This window comes from Columba livia, chromosome 6 (assembly GCF_036013475.1).
Source record: "Columba livia isolate bColLiv1 breed racing homer chromosome 6, bColLiv1.pat.W.v2, whole genome shotgun sequence".
Lineage (NCBI taxonomy): Eukaryota > Metazoa > Chordata > Aves > Columbiformes > Columbidae > Columba > Columba livia.
Window position 1 is genome coordinate 5544187 of NC_088607.1, and position 21967 is coordinate 5566153.

The 21967-nt window shown below is 39.9% G+C and overlaps 1 protein-coding gene across 20 annotated transcripts in view; it reads left to right on the plus strand.

The window, feature by feature from the left end:
* The window catches only part of FGFR2 (fibroblast growth factor receptor 2), an 85905-nt gene extending 64164 nt beyond the window's left edge, over positions 1-21741 (plus strand). For all 20 annotated transcript variants that reach the window (XM_065066855.1, XM_065066854.1, XM_065066851.1 and 17 more), the window contains 9 exons: positions 3004-3155; positions 6741-6862; positions 7491-7601; positions 8367-8557; positions 11904-12026; positions 13310-13380; positions 15391-15528; positions 16355-16460; positions 19968-21741. In XM_065066855.1, coding sequence (XP_064922927.1) covers positions 3004-3155; positions 6741-6862; positions 7491-7601; positions 8367-8557; positions 11904-12026; positions 13310-13380; positions 15391-15528; positions 16355-16460; positions 19968-20132 — 1179 coding nt within the window. In that variant the 3' untranslated portion in view covers positions 20133-21741. The remainder of the gene's footprint in view (positions 1-3003; positions 3156-6740; positions 6863-7490; positions 7602-8366; positions 8558-11903; positions 12027-13309; positions 13381-15390; positions 15529-16354; positions 16461-19967) is intronic.
* Positions 21742-21967: the final 226 nt, after the last annotated feature.

The following is a 21967-nucleotide window of genomic DNA, read 5'->3' on the forward strand; positions in this document are numbered from 1 at the left end:
TTTCTGGAGCAGATTTTTATAGCCCTTTGAGCTCCTGTAACTCCTTGTGCTGCTCCAGCTAATCAGATGAATATTCCTGGGAAGTGCAGTCCGTTTTCCTTCTCCCAGACACCGAGTAGTTCCTCTGGATTTGTCATCAGTCCTATCCACGTTAATGCACTTCAGTTACCTACAGCATCTCCGGCCAATCATCCAGTTATCGTGTGAAGTAAACATGGGCAATTGTGTTAAAAGGGAAACTGGCAGAGTCTTTCACTTGTTTTTTTCCTATACATTATTACTATTTAACTTGTTTAACTATGTTTGAAATGCATCACCAGAGTATTTCAGTTTATTGCAAGTTTACATTTATAGGTTTTAACCATGTTAAGACTGCTGAATTGTGAGTGTAAGAGCCAGTGAAAAGATGAAACACTGAACAGTGTCTAATACAAATATTGCATTCTTGAAAATAAAAAAAGATCCCAGAACATTTTGCAGCTTCATGTCCCATGAAAACAATGTCTATAATGACAAAGAAAGGTGAGAAAGCAACGGCAATGTTAATAAATAAATCGGGACTTGAAAAAATATCTTGGTAGGATGGCTGGTGGGTTGATTTTGGAAACATGAAGGAAGTGATAGTAGAGTGTTAATAGTTTGTGAGCAGTGAGAGAAATTTAAAAATGAAAATAAGAGAAATAAGATAAATAATAAATAATAAATAATAAATAAGAGAAATTCAGGGGAAGATGTAGGGCACAGAGGAGTTGCCACATTTTTTTGTGGAGATTTGCACGTTTCTTAGTGCTGAGCTAGTTCATTTCATGAACCATAATTTTCAAACTGTAGTGAAATAATGAAAATGAGTGAAAAATAAGTAAAAGTCCAGGTTCTGATGCTGACCCACCATGTAGCTCTGGGTGAGCCCCAGCAGGTGTGTTCCCCTCTGGGCTGGGCAAAGCAGCATCTCTCGAAAGACGCCCTTCACTATTCACTTATTGATTTAGTTTGAGCTACGTAGTCTGGCTTAATAGCAGTTTTCTGTTTGTATCCCAAGTGGTCATCATATTTATTAGCCTAGAGGAATGTGCCAGGTACTTATATTTGCTGAAGGTAAATATTAACATTAAGGATGGTTGGATGGACAGGGGAAAAGCCGTCCGTCTGATTTGAATGGTAGCCTTATTTGTTCAGTTGTACTCTCATTTCACAGATACCACACCTCGCATGCTGAAGCTGGAGCTTCTGATATCAAGATAGATCTGTCAGTCAGCTGCAAAACTGATTACCAAGGTTATTTTTTAGATAGCAGTCCTTAACAATTTATTCCTTATACAACTTCTTTCCAGTCTTAATCTCTGGTCTTAGAAAAAATGTGTCAAGAAGCCCACCCCATTTGATGAGATGGGTTTGAGTATGTTGACCTGCAAAGAGACCTCTAGAACAAAACAGGTTGTCAGAGTCATGATGAGGAATTATTTTGAGAGCCTTAGCCTTGTCTTGTCAAAATACATTGTGTAAGAGCCTGACATGGTTGCAAAAGCCTTTCAGCCCTGTTCTGAGGAACTCAAGTAATTACGTGGGCTGAGACACTGTAACTGCTAATTGGATTTGTAATGAGGGAGCACTGAGTTGCGCTTCTCAGGTGTCATCGAGACAAGAGGATTTTTGTGCCCATATCCCTGCATGTCTCTGATTTGCACTCTAATGCTATTAGGATCTGTTTGTTTATAATTGCCTTTTTTTTTTTTAATCTAGTTGTAAGACCTCTGGAATAAAATTGTAGCCTGGTGACACTTTACATAAGCAAACCTGGTGTCAAAAGTTGACTCCAGGTGATGAGGATGAAGGTCAGGAGTGGTAGACATTCCGATGCTGTAGGCTTCCAGCTTGGGCAGGGTCCCAACCACACTGTCCGAGAAGCATCTCCTGCTGCCTGACCTGAGGACGGGTACCAGTGATGGCATCACAAAACAACCTTCATCCCGCCTTGGCCACCAGATCTGGGCTTGGCCAAAAGTGTCATGGCCTGAAGAGAGAAGGAGGATTGTCGCGTAAAGGAGAGGACAGAGAGGCCATAACAAACATTTGATTGTTTTTATCTGTATTCACTTGAAACTCTGAGGTCAGCAGACTGCAGGTTTGAGGAAAGCAGCTTGTGGAAGATGCACTCTTCACACCGAAACAAGGTTTTTAACGTGGATGGTAATGGCTGCCTCCTTTTTTGAAGCAGTTACCATTGAGTACCTTTGATACTATAAGGAAAATGTATTGTTGAGGCCAGTGAGAAATCATACTCTAAAGTGAATTACATTTCAAAGCATCAGACATTATAAATTATTTTTATGAATTTTTTCTCCATACCTTGAAGAATCTTTAATTAAGAATTTAGCTAACAGAAGACTTAAGGATCCCCCAATTATTGATGCTTTCAATACTCATTGCTTAGAAAATATGTGAGAGAATCCAGTGTTTCCTACACAGTAATATGCATGTGATCATAATAATCAGCACTGATGAAAAATACAGGAGCCTTTGCAAAAATATCATTTTTCAATTAAAAATCAAAAATTTCAATTTAATGGTAATACAAAAAAAAATTAGATTATGTACTGATTTGGGAAAAGACGTGGTGATACAGACAACTACAAGTGAGTGAAAGAAGAGAGCTTCTTGGTCACCTCTGCTCATGGTATGTTCCACCCACTTGGGCATCCGAGGGTAAACAAAGAGAGGGAAAAGTTTATTGAATTTACATTCTGAGTTATATGTATTTAAAACTTATAGGATTTTCAAACTATGGGCCCGACTTAAAGCCTTGGCAGCAGTTAGAGTCTGTACTGTGCTTACAAGGGAAGGTAAATATATGAGAATAGTCCACTAGAAAGAAGATTCAGCCACTTTTTCCTAAAACCACTGTTCTGAGCTGGCTTGGTTAACAGGTGCTGCTGCTTTTCAGATATTGGGTCAAGATTACATCTCTGTCTTTTTCTTTTTTTGCATCTTGCATTGCAACCACAGGTGTCAGCGGACTCGAGCTCCTCCATGAACTCCAACACGCCGCTGGTGAGGATAACGACTCGTCTCTCCTCCGCTGCCGATGCCCCGATGCTGGCAGGAGTCTCAGAATATGAACTGCCAGAAGACCCCAAATGGGAGTTTCCAAGAGATAAGTATGTAGCCTGTTTCTCTTAACGCTGCCTACACATTTGAAAAACATGACACAGCATGAGAGGAAACATCTTTCCCGATGTCTCCCAGGGTTTCTTTAGTTAAAAGAAAATCTCAGCTGAACCTCCTCTGAAGATCAAAATCTAATTAATTATCTAAATTCAGTCTTCTTTTGAATAGAAAGTGAATTTCTTCTGCCTGCATCATTCTGATTTTTATTTTCAGATTTCTGGTAGGTTTTCAGATACACTGCTGAAATGTAACTCCTCTGTTATGAAAAGACTGAATCTGAAATGTTATTTCAAAATACCTATTATTTAGATGGGACAAGATGTCCACATACCCTGGTTGAAGGGCAGTCGAGATTTCCCCGTGGAATACCTTTGTACATTAAGCCATGATTCTTAGTTGAAATATTAAACTTAATTGTTTAATATTTATAAAATATGTATTAAAATATAATGTGAGAGAAAGATAAAATCTAGAATATGGTATTAGACAGTCTCTTCTTTCTGTCAGGATATTCTGGGTAGGATTTTGTGTTGATTTTTTAATGATATTGTGTACATACATACACAACTTCTGGGGCTTAAAAGTATTAGGTATTTGATATATGCAAATTCATGTGGCTACATAATATTTTCTTCAAAGCCTGTTGACTAACATGCAAAATGAGCTGCTGAATAATCTAATTAAAGCTGTAACCGTATTTCTTAATATAAAAAAAGACATGTAAAAGATAATATTGACACAGGTAGAACTATGATATATATTAAAGTTAGTACCAACTTTGGGAAGTCTGTAGGTGGCTTTGAGAAAACAGCACCTTTTGTCACGAACAGTTCTCTTTCAAAGTTCAGCGTTGTAACTTTTGGATGGAAGAGCTATAATTTCGAACCTTCTGACAACTGTTCTGGAAATTATTTTAATGATGTAGCTGAAAAGTAGCATAAAATGCTGTAGTTGCCACCTGCAGTATTCTGGTCAACAGTGGGGGCCTGTATATGTGCTTCTGTCAGCCCCTGCCCTGGGGGAATACACTAAATGTGGAAAATTTTAGAGTGCTAAACATTTTAAACCAGCATTCAGCACAAATGTAGGTGGAGCAGATTTGCAATGAAAGGAGGCTATTTAGAGGCGGTTTATTAGGTTGGGGGGCAGGAGGAACACAATGAGGGGTTTGTTACTTTTAGTCCTAGCAGGGCAATAGCACATAAATTAACCAGTTTCCAATGCAAATGTTTGTTCTCTGCCAAGATCCTAAATTCAATTTTAGTTCTGGAGAAAATGCAGGATGACCTCAGCATAGCATATACTGCCCTTCAGTCTTTGCACCTTTTAAAACTGCGTTTGCTTTAGAAACCAATGCAAAAAAGCTTGAGGAATTCTCACCGAGGCAAAGATGGCATTTGACAAGGAGTCTGTGGGCTGCCCTTGGGAGGAGCCATCTCTCCCTTCTGTCTTGTGTCTGAGCAGATAAGCTGGGTTTTCAAACAACTTAGTCCTGGTCTAACACTCTTCTGTTGATGGTATGACAACCTCTCCATGTATTTCAGGGGGGAAGACAGAGGTCCATGCTTTTAAGAACGAGTCCCTGTGTATATCATATCTGTGCATCCTGCTTTTGACCATGGAAAGCCAGGACTTTAAGAACTCAGTTAAGAAAATGCTTATTGAAATCTCGCCTCTACACTGGATAACATTAGAAGTATTAAACCCGCCCAGCACCCCCCCTGGTTTCTGCAATGGCACTGCTCTGCAGTTAGATTATAATTTCTGTGAGTTATAGAGTATGAATGTGGCCCTTAAGCACTTACACTGGAACAAAAAAGATTTAGCCCAGAGGCTTTGAAGTTTCTTTTTATTTTTTTATCTCTTTACCCTCCTAAAGTTGAGATCGACGTCTCTGTGTCTGTCTGTTACAGCTGAGCAGGTTTTGCTACGAGGTGTATGCTCCACAAAATGCTTTTTGCATAGCCCAGTTAATGACTGCTCTTTTTAAAAGGTTTCTTATGTTGATATGGTGATTACAATAGAGTTTCGGTTTCCCCCAGTCCCTGCTTCCCACTCTCAGAGCAGAGCCTGGGTGCTGCAGACAGGAGGCATCTTTTTTTACCCTCACACACAACATTTGTGGCAGCAAAGAGCCCGCAGCCAAGAAACAGCCTCTGTGCTGGACCCAGCTGTGGGTAAATAAAGCATCCTGTCTCGCCCCTTAAGGGATCAAAGTGCTGGGGGAACGCAGGGCATGTCAGAAGAGCGATCTGGCTGTGGGTGGGAAGACTGGGAAGAGGACGGCTGGTCAGGGATCTGCCAGGTGCTTTGTCCCATGGAGATTCTGCCTTTGTCCCCACCGGGCAGGGAGAGCATCACTGGGGAGGGAAAGCGAGCATCGTGTGCCCACACAGCCCCAGGAACTGCCGCAGAGGAGCCAGTGGCCATGGCAGCTGCTGGCAGCTGTTCCGGCTGCCTGAGCATCACCAGTGTCTTCATCCAGGCTTTACGCTGAGCCTTTGCCACATGCTTGTCACCAACCTCTTATCCTTGCCCCTTCTCTCACCTTCATCCTCACTCCTATCTCCCAGAAGAAGGCGGTGATGTCTGGCCACCCATCAGCCACATGAAAGAGAAATGAGTGTGATAATTTAATTACCCACAGCTGCACACAAACACAGTGGCTACTGATTTGCTGTCTCTGTCCTGCCTAATTCCTTTGGTGCAGGAAAGATCGTCAAGCAAATGTACAGGAAGTAAGAATATTCATTTTGAGTTAAAATTAAGCCGCCTGAGAGGATGTTTGATTTTCCTTTCTGTCTGAATTGTGCTGTTACATCACACGAGTTAGTAATACGGCGTGTTTCACAAAGATGGACCCCAATATGTTACCATTACACAAAAATTTACAAATGGTTTAATGAGCTATCAGGTTTTAGTAACCTTTTAATAAATGCTCTGTGTTCTCTCCACCTGCTGTATGGACAACGCTGAGATGATAGTTGATAGTTTGTGGCTGCAGAGATACAGTGATTTTAAATTGGGTCCACATTTTTGAAACACCCTGTATTTAAAACATCCCTCTACTCTTAATGCCTCCCTTTACCACACAAATCATCATCGGCCTGAAAGCAACCACAGGACAATGCACACAAAGCAATTTTTCTTTCCTCTCCTTGCAGCCAATGTGAAAAAGGTGACAACCGCCCGTGTTACAGTGACAGGAGAAGTTTGTGTGTTGCTGGCTGCTCCTGAATTTCAGCTGCAGGCTGATGCTTTTTGAAAGCTCTGCCCCTCTGTGCTGTGTCTTGCTGCTAGCCATCGAGTACAGCCTGTTAATGCAAGGAGAAGGAGTTTAAAAACTGGGTTTAGCAGCTGATGTGCCCATATGAGATGCTCGATGTACTGTCCCTAAGAAAACACGCTGCGGTGCACATGAAAACCGATGTGCACCCAGGGTCTCATTAATTCCATATGATAAATGCTTCATGCTGCAGCAAGTTGTTGAAAGCATTTTATATTTAGCCGTGGAATTTCACTGCCTGCATCCCTTCGCCAGATGCCATGTGTTAATCTCCTGTTTGCACCCTTAGGCTGACGCTGGGTAAACCCCTGGGAGAAGGTTGCTTTGGGCAAGTCGTCATGGCCGAAGCGGTGGGGATTGACAAAGACAGGCCCAAAGAAGCGGTGACTGTGGCAGTGAAGATGTTGAAAGGTAAGAAAATGGGCTGATCAGGGAATGGGATGGGCGATGTGGCAGTTCTCATCCACAAAATGTTTCTTTTGTGGCATCTGAACTCTGTCATCATAGGGGGGGGTCAAAGAGCACATAGCTGACCTCAGCCTTCAGCAGTTTGGGGTGTAAATCTGCCCCCTTGACAGCCTGTTTATCTTGGGCAGCGAGTATTTAGGAGCCAGGAGATGTATTACCATCGTGTGGGTCTCTCTGCTTTTAGTTCAGTTCACGTCAGACGCTGTCCATGTGTGGATCCCAGCCCATTCAGTCCAGGTGGCTGGTGCCTATTTATTTTGAGTTTAATTGTAAGGTTAGTTTGCAGGAAAGACATGGTTTATGGAGGTTTGATAACTAAAGACAGCAAATTTCATGTCTGATATTACTGTGTTGCCTCTTAACATGTAACACTGAAGAGGTGGTCAGTCCAACGAGGAGATTTAGGCTATTTTTTGTTAGGACATAACATACAACTTTCTGTAATGTGTACACTGGAAAACAAGTCCCATATTATGCATTTTGAAGCATGTATTTTACACCAACTGCTGCGATTTAGTGGAGTTTGTGCTGGCACACTAGAAAATATGAACTGAACTTGTGTCTTGTACAGATGATGCCACAGAAAAAGATCTATCTGACCTGGTGTCAGAGATGGAGATGATGAAGATGATTGGGAAGCATAAAAATATCATCAATCTCCTTGGAGCCTGTACCCAGGATGGTGAGTAACGAAAATAAAGTAACTCAGGACTTTCCAACAGGTCTACGGAAGTCTCATTAATCATAATTTTTCAAGGCTTTTTAAGGAAATGGTCATGCTGTGATGGGATTTTTAGATATTTCCCCAGCTTAACAGCAATATTTTTACTTCTGTGTCTCATTATACTTGCAGCTTTAATATGAGAAAGGGTACTATATCATATGAAAACTCTCTAATCCCTTGCTGTAGGGAAAGAATTACATTTTACGGAGGCTTTACCTATGCCTGTTGTTCTGAATTGTCAGCCCTGCTTTAGTGGAACTTGTATCCCACAAATGTGAAATGAGCACTTTAACTCTCTAAAGACCACCGAGTTTTTATTAAAAGCTAATTTTGTCACGTAAAGTGATGCGGAATGGCATAAAATTGTGGAAATTAAAAAAAAAAATCTTAAGTGCTTTCTTTCACCTTGTTTGAGATCTCATGGTATTTTTTTATTGGAAATCCTTGCTTTTCAGTACATGGTATGGTCTGGAAGGAGTAGGCAATGGGTCAGGGTATAAGCACTTTCGGCTACTAATTGTAGCTCTGCCACTATCCTGCCATGGAGCTTTGGGCCAGTTACCTTGCCAAGTCCAGATCTCCTTTCTTTCAATTTGTGCTTACTGATTTCACAGTTAAACATTTATCGATTCAGCTCATTTGTTGTAGATCGCTAAGTGCTTCCTTACATAAAAACATGTTACCCTTCGACCTGACTCCAGTTTTCACCCGGTTTATCCCAAGGTCCGTTGTACGTGATAGTAGAATATGCTTCCAAAGGGAACCTGCGTGAGTACCTGCGAGCCCGCCGCCCCCCGGGGATGGAGTATTCGTTTGATATTAACAGGGTACCAGAAGAACAGATGACGTTCAAGGACTTAGTGTCGTGCACATACCAGTTGGCAAGAGGGATGGAGTACCTGGCTTCACAAAAAGTAGGTAGAACTCAGCAAATACTGCACAAAGCGCCTGGTGTGTATTTGTTCAGCACTTCTTTAGTTTAGTTTTTGTTAACGTCTTGTTTGCGTTCAAGAATTTGCTGGGAAAAGGACTTTTCTCAAACAAATTGCATAATCCGTGCTTTTGGAGATCAGTGGGAAAATTAATATACTGAAAGTTTTTAATCTCTGTTTAATGTCATTGCTAAAATGAGGCCCAGAATGGATTGTTTAAAGTAAATACATGCACTTTGAATTCATAAGCACAGGTGGTCACTTGATTACACAAGTCACATTACTCCCCATGAGACAGCAGGCACCACTCACCTTCTGTTTCCAGTCAAATCGACCAAATCAGCTCACACAGTAATGTAAAATAAATTAACTCTGTTAGTGAAAGGATTTATAGAATTATACCAGGCAGAGCTGAGAAGACCACAAAATGCCAGGGCAAAAATTGTGAACAGAAGAGGCAAAAATAAATTGAGTAAATTAGCCACATAAATTATGTGCTTCACTTGAAATTGGTGTTTGTCAGGAGTGCAAGCTTGTTGAAAGAATTTATTTATCCTGTCATGTCCATAGACACTTATTTCTTCAATTTTTCCTCAAACTTTTTTTAAACCAGTAATTTGATGAAATTATAATTATGAAACCTTAAATAGCCCTGGAAAAGTAACTCTGTGAACATATTGTGGCTTGGTGGACAAGAAATCAATGAAAACCCCGGATGGTGTTTGTACCCAATGTCTACAGCAGAGCACCAGATTTTTATGATAAGTGCTTCCTGCAAGTTATGGGGAGGTTTTTGGGATTTGTACCGATTTCCAGCCATGTCCACTCCAAGTATTTTTTAAGCAAAACCAGAGCTGGATTTCGGAGGAATTGAGGTCTAATTTTGCTTTTCTCCTTTTATTTCAAAATAGTAATTCTCAGCACAGTAGGGCGACAGGGTGACAGGCACAACATCAAGACAAAGTCTTCTAATGGAGCAAGCTTGAGTATTGTATTAGGTAAAGCACATTAGGGCATCCCTTCCTAAGATAAATGAAACGTTTGGCTGGCAAAGAGCTGTGCCTCAAGAAAATCAAACTGTTGGGAAAGGAAAAACAATACGTCTTTGGACTGACAAATCTTGCTCTCAAGCGTCTGCCTGTGAAGCTCTGAAGTGCTGTTGTAGGACACTGCCAAGGTGTGTGCTCACACAGATGCACATGGCAGGACCATCCCATCCTTGATCCAGTTCATTTGCCAAAACACTTGGTCAGCGCCGCGCCGAACTTGGCTGAATGTGCGACATTGCACAAGGCAGAGAACGGTGGGGGAAAACAAAGGCGATACATAGTAAAACTGTGCATTCTGGTTCTTCAGATATCCCACCATTTCTGTTTGTATTTCATTAGTGCTTTTCCCCTTAGGGATCCATTGTTGAGCGGGAATAAGAAGAGAACTGGTCTTCTCACGGTATTTCCATCATGCAGGAACTGTGAGAAGACCAGTGTTCTTGTTATTTCAATCCAATAAATGGCTCACTGAGACCTCAAAAAAAGAAAAAGAAAAGGAAGGAAGGTTTTTGGGTGCCAACTTTTTGCCTGGCAAGCAGTTGTATGTTGAAAATGGGATGTTGTTTCTAAGTTAGATTAATACTTTTAAAAATTCTGTTGACATGTCCTCTCCATCATTCCAGTGCTGCACAAAAATGACAGGGTAGCTCTAGATACAGGGGCTGGCCCAGATCATTGCAAAGAGGCAGCAAATCGTTAAGACCAGAGGGTCGGCTATGAAACATGTCAGTGATGGAAATGAATAGTGGCACCATTTTGAAGACAGGAAGAGTCTCAGCTGTAAATCAGTAGGGTGTGAGAAAGCAGAAATATACTAACAGAAGGTACCAGGGTTTGAATCATTTGGTGTGTTCATGCAGAGGTGTTCTACACCATCTGAGGTGCTCTGTGGTACCTGCAGGCTAGATGCTCTGGAAAGGCGCTGGGTAGCTGTGGGTCCTGTGTTGTCCCTCGATATCACAGGCTGTCTCAGATGAGAGCACTTCTATTTGGGTGACTGAATTGGGTTCCTTGTATCTCAGAGGATGTTCTTGTTTGAGAACAGGGACGGGGAAGCAGGAGGGCTGACTTGTCTTGTTTCTGCTACCATAGCATTGCTGGTGTTGAGTTAGAAGACTGATTTGATGCTGAAAGCACGGACTGTTACCTGGTCCTGTGCACACAAGGCATTGCTGGAGCAGGTTTTACTGGCATTTCCCCATGGCTAAACCAGTGAGGAGCAGAAGCTTTGTAGGCTCATTTTACCCATGCAGGATAAGAGGTCTCAGAAATTGCTGGGCAAGTTATAATGCAAGAAAGAACTTGACTGTTGTACAGTTTTTTTGTAGTGGTCCAGTCCAGCATGTCTATGCACATGCTGAAATAAAGAGGACAACATAATAATCCAAAATTGAGGAAGGGAAAAAATAAAAAAAATAAAAAATTAAATTAAAAGTGATATTTAACTTGAAAAGAAATAGACTATCCTGGGAAGACTCCAAATGCTCCAAATGCAATGTTTCTTACCATGCCCCTGCTGCCACCTTGTATCAACACTAATAAGGCTGCTTAAGCACAGGAATAATATCCAGAGCAGTGACAACATCCTTTCAGTGTCAAGAATCAGCTGCAAGTATTCAGAATAACGCTGACCTTAAGGAAAAAAACTCTGAGGAGAAAGCACATTAAGTATCAAAGCTGTTTCAAAGGCAAACAGCCCAGCCTTGATTGTTTTGTTTTAATTAAATTGTTACAGTCTCATGGTTGAAGTAAGTACACACACCCTAGACATCTAGTTCAAAATTATATACTGTGGCTATATCTCATATTAAGATCTTTTATATTAAAAACAGTTGCACTGATCCAGACTGTCAGGTTTTAGTTCTGATGAGACGAGATAATTTGAGAGAAGCAATGTAATAAAATGCTCATTAGCAGTATTTGCAATGGACGTGCCGCAGTACCTGTACCTGGGCACGTGTAACAGAGAGTGAATCACAGACGGCTTTGCGCAGTTCGGGTCACCACCCAAGTTTTCAGCTTTAGCAAAACAAAAGTCTTAAATAAGCCAGGCTTTTCTAAGACGCTTCTGGGGCGCTTGTTGAACTTGTAAACGGCAGCTGAGGTGATGGGTTGCAGTAGTTAACACAGTCATATTTTTCAGGATTGTAGTAAATGTGTGGCTTTCCCATCTTGTGATTTAGGTTAAAATCTGTAAAGGAGACTTAGTTAATGGTGTAGAAGTAATTTCACTTTTACAGTAGTTTATTTCAGTGGGCCTTTTTTTCTTTTCTTTCCAGTGCATCCATCGAGATTTGGCTGCAAGAAATGTTTTGGTAACTGAAAATAACGTCATGAAAATAGCAGACTTTGGTTTAGCTAGAGACATCAACAATATAGATTATTACAAAAAGACTACTAATGTAAGTGGATGGTTTTCTTATCTCTGGAAAACAAGTGTTTCTTTCAAAAATTCACTTCAAAACTGTGCTTATAAACTTAATGGGCGTCTTGTACATCAGCCTCACTTTTCATTGCAGACAGAAAACAGGGATCAAGGACATAAGCATTTCTGTCCCCTCTTATAGTGACAATTATTTTAAAAGATAACCAAAAAGGCTATGTATTGTATGATTCATTAGAAATGCTAAAATACAAAAATCGTTTTTTGTGTTTCCCTGCCTCCAGTCACTTGAAGTAAGTGCAAATATTCCTGTTGATTCCAGGTCATTTTGTACCAAGCCTAAGATCTTGAAAAACACTGTATAAACAATGCTAGCAATAACCATAATAAAAATCCTATTTATGTGTGGCAACGCAACATACAACTTTATGCCTTTTGCCTGTACTCAGCTTGTTATGTACAAGTTATGGCAACAGTATCAAAGCAGGGCTAGGGGTTGAGAACGTCGATTTTTTTACTCCCCACTTTATCACTGTTTTGCTGTTTGACCTGTACCCAATCAAGAAGAGAAAACATTTCAGATATAGTTATTGATGCCTAGTTTGAACAGCTTACACCTACTTCTCAGGACATCTCTTAAGATCCTGACAAAGTACACTTGAGTTTTGATGGCAACTTTGCAGAACTTATTCAGTTCTGCAGACTTTAATATTTTGTATAGATATTAATTATTATTAAGCATCATGTGAAGTGGCTTATCTATGAAAACAAGCACTAAGTGATTAGTGGCATTTTAATGGTAATATCTGCCTACTTCCAAAAGACAGAGCAACCAGGTGTGGGTACATCATCACTGGAGGGAATGGAACCTTCATATCAGATTTAGTGCGATTCTTGGGCTCTGCGCAGACTTTGTGTGCAAAGCACCAGGCAGTTGTGACTGTTAACTTTGGGTCACTGCAAAAGGTGGACCAGGAAAAAATTCATTGGCTTACTGATCAACTTATTTCTTCTTAATTTTCATCTGCTTCTCCTAGCAAGCAGTTTGACAACTTTTTGGGAGCCCTCAATGCATTTAATTTTGTCTTCAGTGTTTATATCCACTTTTCTTAACAGTCTCCCTACTTTAGCCCATTTTGCTGTTTTTTCCCTGAAAGTTTTAAAGGTCAGTTATGTGCTGGTTTGCATTAGAAGACTGTCCTTGGAGAACTGATTAACGTTTTTAAAAAAAAAATGGTGTTGAAATGGTCCTGTAAATTGCTGCCATTGTAATTTTTCTTCTCTTCCCCTCCCGACTTACAGGGACGGCTTCCAGTGAAGTGGATGGCTCCAGAAGCTCTGTTTGACAGAGTTTACACACATCAAAGTGATGTGTAAGTGGCCTTATTTCAATGGGTTTGGGTTGGGGGTGGGAAGGAGGGTTGTTTTGGTTTGTATTTGTTAAAGTTCGGGATATTTTAAATGTATTTTCCTGTTGTCCTTTACCTTTAAGTGTTCTCATTCCTTTTCACGTATTAATAGACGGAACAGGACTTGCCCTTAGAAAGTGAGGATTTTATGGTAGACTGCTAACCAGTGCTCTGTTACTAATCTGCCCGGCTTCAAAGCACATGAAAGGTGGAAAATGCGAACCTCCTTCTGTCAGTGCGGAAGTTTCCCCCCTTGAACTTATTTACGGATGTGCAGCTACAAAGAGTCTATCTAATTTGCTTGGCTTTTGACATACTCTGGACTTCCTTCTGGTTTAAAAAAAAGAAAAGAGAGAGAGAGAAAGAAAGAAAAGAAAGTTGCTGAAAACTTCTTATAAAAAATTCGTGCTAAGATTAGGTATAATAAAACACAGGCTGGATATACTGGAGGAGTTTTCTCTGATTTTTAGAAGCTTCATTGCTTCCCAGCAGTACTTCACATGTAGTAGGAAATCATTGGACTGACACTTCAAAATCTTTTAATGTGTGCACAGACCTGCTGGCTGATGCAACCGCTCAGGACTTATTCTGCTTCCTATTACAGTTTCCTGGGCCCGTCTACTATACTCGTGTGCGTTGTGCTTGAAGTAGATGTGTATTTTTTTATGCAGTGCAGATGAATATCTTATGGTTTTTTATTTCTTCAAGAGAAGCTGTTAACCATAAAGGGCTGGATGCTTCCCAGAACAGGTGTAAAAGGTTATGTGTGTCAGTGCAGGGTTAAAAAGAGAAAAGGAAGGGTGGAGAAAATAAGAGGCATCTCCCCTTTCTTTAACCTGCGTGCACTTCCTGAGCTGCTTTCTCCTTAATAAAAGCATTTTACTGAGGCTTTCCTGCAATCTTTGCATTATTTACAAAGGAAAATAAATGCACAGGTTTAGGGCGGATCAAGCTTTTGTTTTAAAATAACATATTGGCAAAATATTTAAGTGAATGTGAAGTAGGCTTAACTGGTTCAGGACTGAAAGTCAGTCTGAGCTCCTGAGCAGCCACCGGGCACAAGGATTTCAAGTGCTGGAACCTGGAGGCTCTTGGCCCCATGGTGGCTTTGAAGACAGCTAAAGATAATATTATTGTAAGTTTGTGCAAACAGTTTACTAAAATATACTGCAGCAAAGCTGGGAGAGCTGCAGAGCAGCTTGGGAGCTGGTGCAAGCTCTGAGCTGTTGCTCACCTGGCAAAGCTGCCGACCAAAGAGCCCTGGGTTGCCAGCAAGGCATGATGTGGCAAGCAGGCAGGAAAACTGCCTTAAAATGATCCTCCTTCATCTCTTAACAAAAATATATTTAAAAATAAAAGAGCGGAATGATGCAAAATATTTTTGTTTTGAACAGCCTGCTTTTGTCACAATGTCCTGCCATATAATTTGAAACCGGCTGAGCTGTGAGTATTCTGTAAAGAATTAAGCTGTGAAGACGCAGTTCTTTGCAGTAGCCTTGGAAACTTAGGTACTTGGAGCACACCAGACAAGGCAAAGAGAATGTTAGAGAGGATGCTCAGGTCAGTCCCTATTCTATATGCTGCCCATGCACCTGATGCACTTAATGGAATGATATAGAATCACAGAATTGTTTTGGCTGGAAAAGACCTTTAAGATCATCGAGTCCAACTGTTAACCCAACACTGCCAAGCCCACCTCTAAAACATGTCCCTAAGAACTTCATCTTTTAAACCCCTCGAGGGATGGTGACTCCACCACTGCCCTGGGCAGCCTGTTCCAATGCCTGACAGCCCTTTCTGGGAAGAATTTTTTCCTATCTAAACCATGTCCTGCTCAAGGCCGTCAAGAGTTGGGCAGATGCTGATTTAAGCATCTCCTGAGTGGGACTGGCAGTCGCTGCATCTGTCACAGACTCATCTGTGTTTTCAGCAGCAAGGCAGATCTTCTAATGCGGTTTTCTCTTTGATTTGTAGTTGGTCGTTTGGTGTGTTAATGTGGGAGATCTTCACGTTAGGAGGATCGCCCTACCCAGGAATCCCAGTGGAGGAACTTTTTAAGCTGCTTAAAGAAGGGCACCGAATGGATAAACCTGCCAACTGCACCAATGAACTGTAAGAACACTTATTTTGCTGTACCAGGACTGAGGGGCATAAACTGTACTGAATTCACATGGTTAATGCTACTCCCAGCAGAATCAAACACTTTCAGAATTGCCTCAATCTAAAATTGTGGAGATGCGTGTGTGTAGATATGTAAAGAAAAGGTATGACAGGGTCTTTGGGAAATATTTGACAGACGTTACTTCTCTACACGTCCTGCTGTGATACCATTCAAAAAAAGAGATGAGATCACCTACAGCCAGTGTTTGTCAGTGTTTTTACACTTGTATTTGTTTTATTTTAATCTCGTTACATGACAATTCTTAAATGGCACAAAAACCACTGATCATGTGTAAGGTACATCAGACTGGTGTTGTGCACAACAAAATACATCTGGGAACTTGTGCAGTAACACAACATTATCCCAGGGTGATAAAGGGGCAGTGTTTTCTCTTTCTGATATTTCAGTATAGCCCTTGACTATTTTTACATTTTTCCTACCCATTTTAATTTCTTCACTTCACAAAGACTGCAATCCTTAATGTGCAAAAATATTTACCCATGTGTAATTTAATACCATTGAAATTCCTGAGACAGAAGGCTGCAGAATTAGGTCCACGAAAGGGTAAATTAGACACTAGGCAAGAGAGAGAGAGAGGAGTAGAAATTCACTTTTGAGAGAAGTGAGAGTATTGTGCAATTTTGGCAAAGCCAGTGGTCCATGTGTAGGTCTGTGGGCACTTGCTGCTTTACTTGTGATGAAGAACATTGTGTATGAAAAGGTTCACAAGGAGGAGCGTGATTTTAATTAAGCTAAGAAAATGTGCATTTCTTACAGCTATATGATGATGAGAGATTGTTGGCATGCTGTGCCTTCACAGAGACCGACTTTTAAACAGTTGGTAGAAGACTTGGATCGGATTCTCACTCTCACAACTAATGAGGTAGGTAAATTTTTTCGCTCCATAGGCTGCCGATCAGGACAAATAGTCCAGGAGACAGATGGAATTTATTCAATGATGCAATCCTGCTCAAGTTCTCTCTGTCGTTGTCCTCTGAGGTTACACGCAGCTCAACTATGTATCCTATGAAATCCTCGGTTTCTAGCCATTATGCCTTGATTTATGTAACTAAACAGAAACACATTTTTAAATTGGTTTTATTTATTGCTCATTGCATCTTTTGATGTTTTTATCTTAGTATCGAAGGACTACATGTGACAGGTTGGGAGGTGATGTTTATGTTTCGACATGAGTTTCGCGTGAAAGGAGAGATGTAGAGTTCATGGTGTTTCTAATTTATCGACTCAGTTTGATTCCCAGGCATGATATCTAGGTCAGAAGAGGAGAAACTGTCAATGGTAGATTTCAGATTATCTGTCTGAGAGTGAATTAGGTTCACTGAAACAGCTCTCTGTGGAGGGAACGAGGACCCACGGGGAATGTGCGAACAGCCATCCAATTATCCAAAGGTCCTGCCTAACACTGCTTCACGTTGGCATATATGAATGCAAAAAGGTTTTATTTGAAGAACATTCTTTCAGAGGTCTGACATATTATTAGTTTTAGCAAGGAACACACTGATTAGGGTATTCACCCAGGAATCGGTCCTCTTATCGCTAAATCGCACGCACCTTTGAGGAAGATCACAAATGTTGGCAATGTTGATTCTTTTGGTGGAAACTTCTTTTGAGAGAAAATATTTGGTGCCCCAGAAATCTTTTACAAATTCTTGTCATTTCTGAGAAATGAGATGTATGATGGGAGGAAAAAAAGAACAAAACCTTTACAGAGGAAAGTTGCAACGACTCATTTTGACCCTTTCAAAATAATCATAGCAAATGAGAAAAAATTATAGTACTTTTTTACAAGGGGGGAATAAGGTAGAAAAAAAATATTTAGATTGCTTTATACTGGTCTTCAACATTACTTTCTAATTTTTCAGAACTGTTGGAGAAATAAAAAATGGATTATTAAGCAACATTAGGAAAGCCATACTCAGCAGAGATGACAGGAGAACATGAGTAAAGAGATGCCATTTTTTATTGCCATCATTTGCCCAGCAGGTCCAGTTGAAAAAGATTTTTGGCTTCAGTAGCAGCCATAAACTCATCTGGATTCTGTTTTGTAAAGTTCACTCTGAGAAGTGCCACCTTCAGGGATGGCTCAGAGATGAGGCAGGAATCTGCGCTCCCTACAGATTCAGTAACACAGCTCTGCGCACTGTTGCCATTTTCCCCTCATCCAGGACTAACAGCATATTTTTTTTTGTATTTTTATTATTTCTTAATTTATATATGATTTCACAAGACGGGTTGGAGGTGGGCTGGCTGCCACGGCAGAGCGCTGGGTGGTTTGGACTGGATCCGCGTTTGCAAATTCAAGCGGGAGGTTCTGGGCTGGAATTCTGAGCCTGGGAAAGGATATTGCTTTCTTTCTTGTGTGCGTTTAACTGTCTTGCCTTCCCAATTCTGTACTGCTCGTGGACCTGGAATGATCTCAAAGGTAACCTGAAAAGGCCTTTAGGGTTATGTAAATTACTTTAGACTAGAATAATAGGAAAAAACGGCTGGAAAAAGCTCAGGAACACATCCAGTCCATCTCGTCGGCCTACGGCAGGATCCACTATACGTTTGTCATTCCTGACAGATGTTTATGTAACTTGTCCTTAAAGATCTCCACTGCTGTATTTCCACATCACCCCCTGACAGTGTATTGCTTTGTTTCATTAGCCTTACGCTCTTTAAAGTTTTTCCTAATCTCTAATCTTTCAACATAAGATATTGCTTTTGTCCTATTTACCCTGGACATAGAAAGCAAATTATTTCACTTGTCTTTGCAGCACATTTTATGTTCCTGAAAACTCGTCACGTTCTCACTCAGGGTCTCCTGAGAACTCCAGTGTGTCCCATTTTCTTCCATTGCCTGTGCTTTTGGGATGTCTGATTTTGTGTAATCCTCATGGTTTTCCTGCAGCGCAGGTCCTTTGTGCATCAGTCTGACAATACTTTTGCTTATCCTTTCCACAGTGGCACTTTCCCCCAAAAAAGGAAAATGTTGGTAATGGGGTCAGCCTGATTTAACCAACAACTCAAAAAATCGCTAGGGCAGTCAATAATATCTTCTTCTGCCTTTGTGAAAGTAATGATTTCTTCTGAAATGGTAATGTCTTGCGCTTCTCCATGCTGAACCATCGCCTGTTGAGTTTCTCCGTTACTATTTGGGTTTTTTGGGTTGGTTTTGTTTTGGTTTTATTTTTCCAAATGATGCTATTCCCCGTGTTTCCCAGAGTAGTTTCCCCAATCCATGCGAATCAACCTCATGGTTGTGCCATTGTATCAAAACCAGGGACCATCGTGATACTGGAAACTTCTTATGCCCCTTGATGTGATTCTGTCCCTTGACATTGGATAAGGAAGCTGGAGAGGGGATAAGGATCCCACCTTAAATATTGAATTTGTAATTGAATTACATCAAGCTTTTTGGTATGGTGAACCGTGCTTGATCTTACATTTCCCCCCTCTTTTAAAATGGTGACCATTTTTTAACTATAATATGGTAATGATTGAATTTCTGGCTAAAGATATGTTAACCAAGAGCTGAATTACCCCAAAACTAAGCACAGCAGCACAAAATACTGACTGAGGTGGAAGACTTGTCTTGTCAGTATGATCATAACTTGTGGTTTAGCAAATGAAGAGATCGCATTTAAATGAATGCAGCTGCCTTTAGAAGTTGAAAGAGAAGGAGCATTTCAAGGGGAAAAATAACTTTATTCTCCTGCCAAAAGTGTTGTTTCTAGCAAAAAAAAAAAAAAAAAAGCCTTAACCGAAAACTTGGATTCAGCAGATATTATTTCCTTTTTTAATGACTGCTTTGGTCATGGCTGCTCTGGGACACACACACACACACACACACACACACACACACACACATGAATCTAGTGCGTTTAACTTTGTTTCCCTTTCAGTTTTTTTTTGCAAGTATGCCACTGCATGTTTAAACACAAATTTAATATTGCAGAGTATAAAACAGATATTCAAACTGACCAAAGGAATATGAAGTTGGAAGCATCTTTCCCTCTCCAAATCATTACCATGTGCTAAAGAAAAATGGTTCTATTTAAGATGAAATTTCATTTTTATCATTGTGAGTGAAAAGTCTTTGTTTGATGTGGTTGGCATGTTTGTTTCCACTGACGCGGCTAATGCTGCTGATGTTGGACTTCAGAAAAAGCCCCGTGTTATTAGTTTGGTTTTTCTTTCTCTATTCAAGCTCCTTGTTTTATGAGATATTTAAGCAGTTTTGAACGCAATTGCGGTACTGAAATGAATGTCATTTTTAAACTGTTCTTTTACCCATTTTATAATCAAGCCAAATCTGAGCAGGGGTAATGTGTTATTGTCGGTTTTAGTCACTGTCTAAAAATGCAATTTATTTCTTTTGTCACAGGAGTATCTGGACCTCAGTGGACCTCTCGAACAGTATTCACCCAGTTACCCTGACACGAGGAGCTCGTGTTCTTCAGGTGATGACTCTGTTTTTTCTCCCGATCCAATGCCTTATGAACCTTGTCTTCCCAAGTACCAACACATGAATGGAAGTGTTAAAACATGAAATCATACAGAGGAATAAAGAAACGAGGACATCAAGCTACCTACAATATACAAAACAAAATCTTTTCTCCGGGACCTTTATGTTTCTGCTTGTACATATGAAAAAAGGAAAAGAAAAATAAAAAGAAAAGTAAAAAAAACTCTGAGGAGAGGAGTCAGAAACTACATAAAGAATCTCCTGATTTGCAACTTAAAATATCCCCAACAAAGAAGAATGTTTATGAGCTGTGTCTAGATACCCATCGCTGTGGATTGTCTGGCTTCCTGTAAGCGGCAACAGACTTTGTTTGTACAATGGACCAGTTGGACTTGAGGCAACTCTGGGTCTGCCTTTCTTGTTTATTTTGTAATATTTGGAGAAAATATATGTTGGCACACACTTACAGAGCACAAATGCAGTATATAGGTGCTGGATGTATGTAAATATATTCAAAATATGTATAAATATATATTATATATATTTACAATGAATTATTTTTTGTATTGATTTAAAAATGGATGTCCCGATCCACCTAGCAAATTAGTCTCTTTTTTAACAGCTATTTGCTAAATGCTGTTCTTACACAGAATTTCTTAATTTTCACCATCCAAAGGTGGAAAATACTTTGCTTTCAGGGAAAATGGTATATCATTAATTTATTAACTAATTGGTAATGTACAAAACAGTTAATCGTTTATAGGGTTGTTGTGTTTTTGTAATTTAAATGGCATTTCTATGCAGGCAGCACAGAGAACTAGTAGATATATTGCTCAGACTTTACTAGTTTTCAGATCTTTAAAAAAAAAATAAATATTTACAGTATATAACTAATTTGGGGGAATTAAACTTTTGATTTATTTGTGTTTAAAAAACTGCGGTGTCAGATGATTATTCTTATTCAAACCAAATCCTTTAACAAGAACGGCTTTTATTCTCAATACCTGTCACTTTAACAATCCAACTCTTCTCTTTAGCAGTGTTTCCCGTGGCCAAAAAGCATAATCATTCCATGTAAAAAAAGAAAATAAAGAAAATATTGAAGAGGGTTCCTAAAGTAAGGAAAGACATTAATTTGTCTATAACCACAGCAGAATGTACTGCTCTAAAAGGAGCTGAGCTTCTATCCTGAGTTGTATATGCCTCAAATTAACTACAGTTCTCTTCCCCGACTTGAATAATCGGTTCCAGATCTTTTGGCCTGGATCCTTTTGCCTTTTAGACTATCCCTCTATTGTAACTTAAGTTAAAAAAAGAGGAGTTGTTTATAATGACAATTTGCCATAGGAATATCAGCATCTTTTTAAGGGATTAATTCATGCTGACTCCGGTATTTCCTTCGGATCCATTCCATAACAGTAGGTGTAGCACTGGCCTGTGCTAAAATATCACAGTTGTTTGTATCTTTTTTACCGAAGTCTCGTGGTTTTACTTGCAGAAAATTCACACTGATACGGCCATGCAATATGAATGCAAGTTACACTGTTTTATGTGGTGGTGTTTTGGTTTATTGAAAAAAAAAATTGGCTAAAAAGTTTTAAATTCTGTTAACTTTTGTACTGACAATAAAATGTTTCTACAGATATTAATGTTAAAATTACAAAATAAATGTCATGCAGCTTATTTTTCCTAATCCTTTGTGTCATACAAAATGGTTTCCTGAACATCAAATGATGGAACACGTCCAGAAATGCTTCCTTTTGACCTTTTTGTGGATCCTATGTTACAAAGCAATTCTTTCAGGAATGATACTTTTGCCTTTGTCTTATAAAATGTCTACTCATGAATAACAGGGGTTATTTGGGTAAATGTATGTGTAGTCCTTGGTGTTTGTGGAGTGGGATGTTATTTGCTGGAAA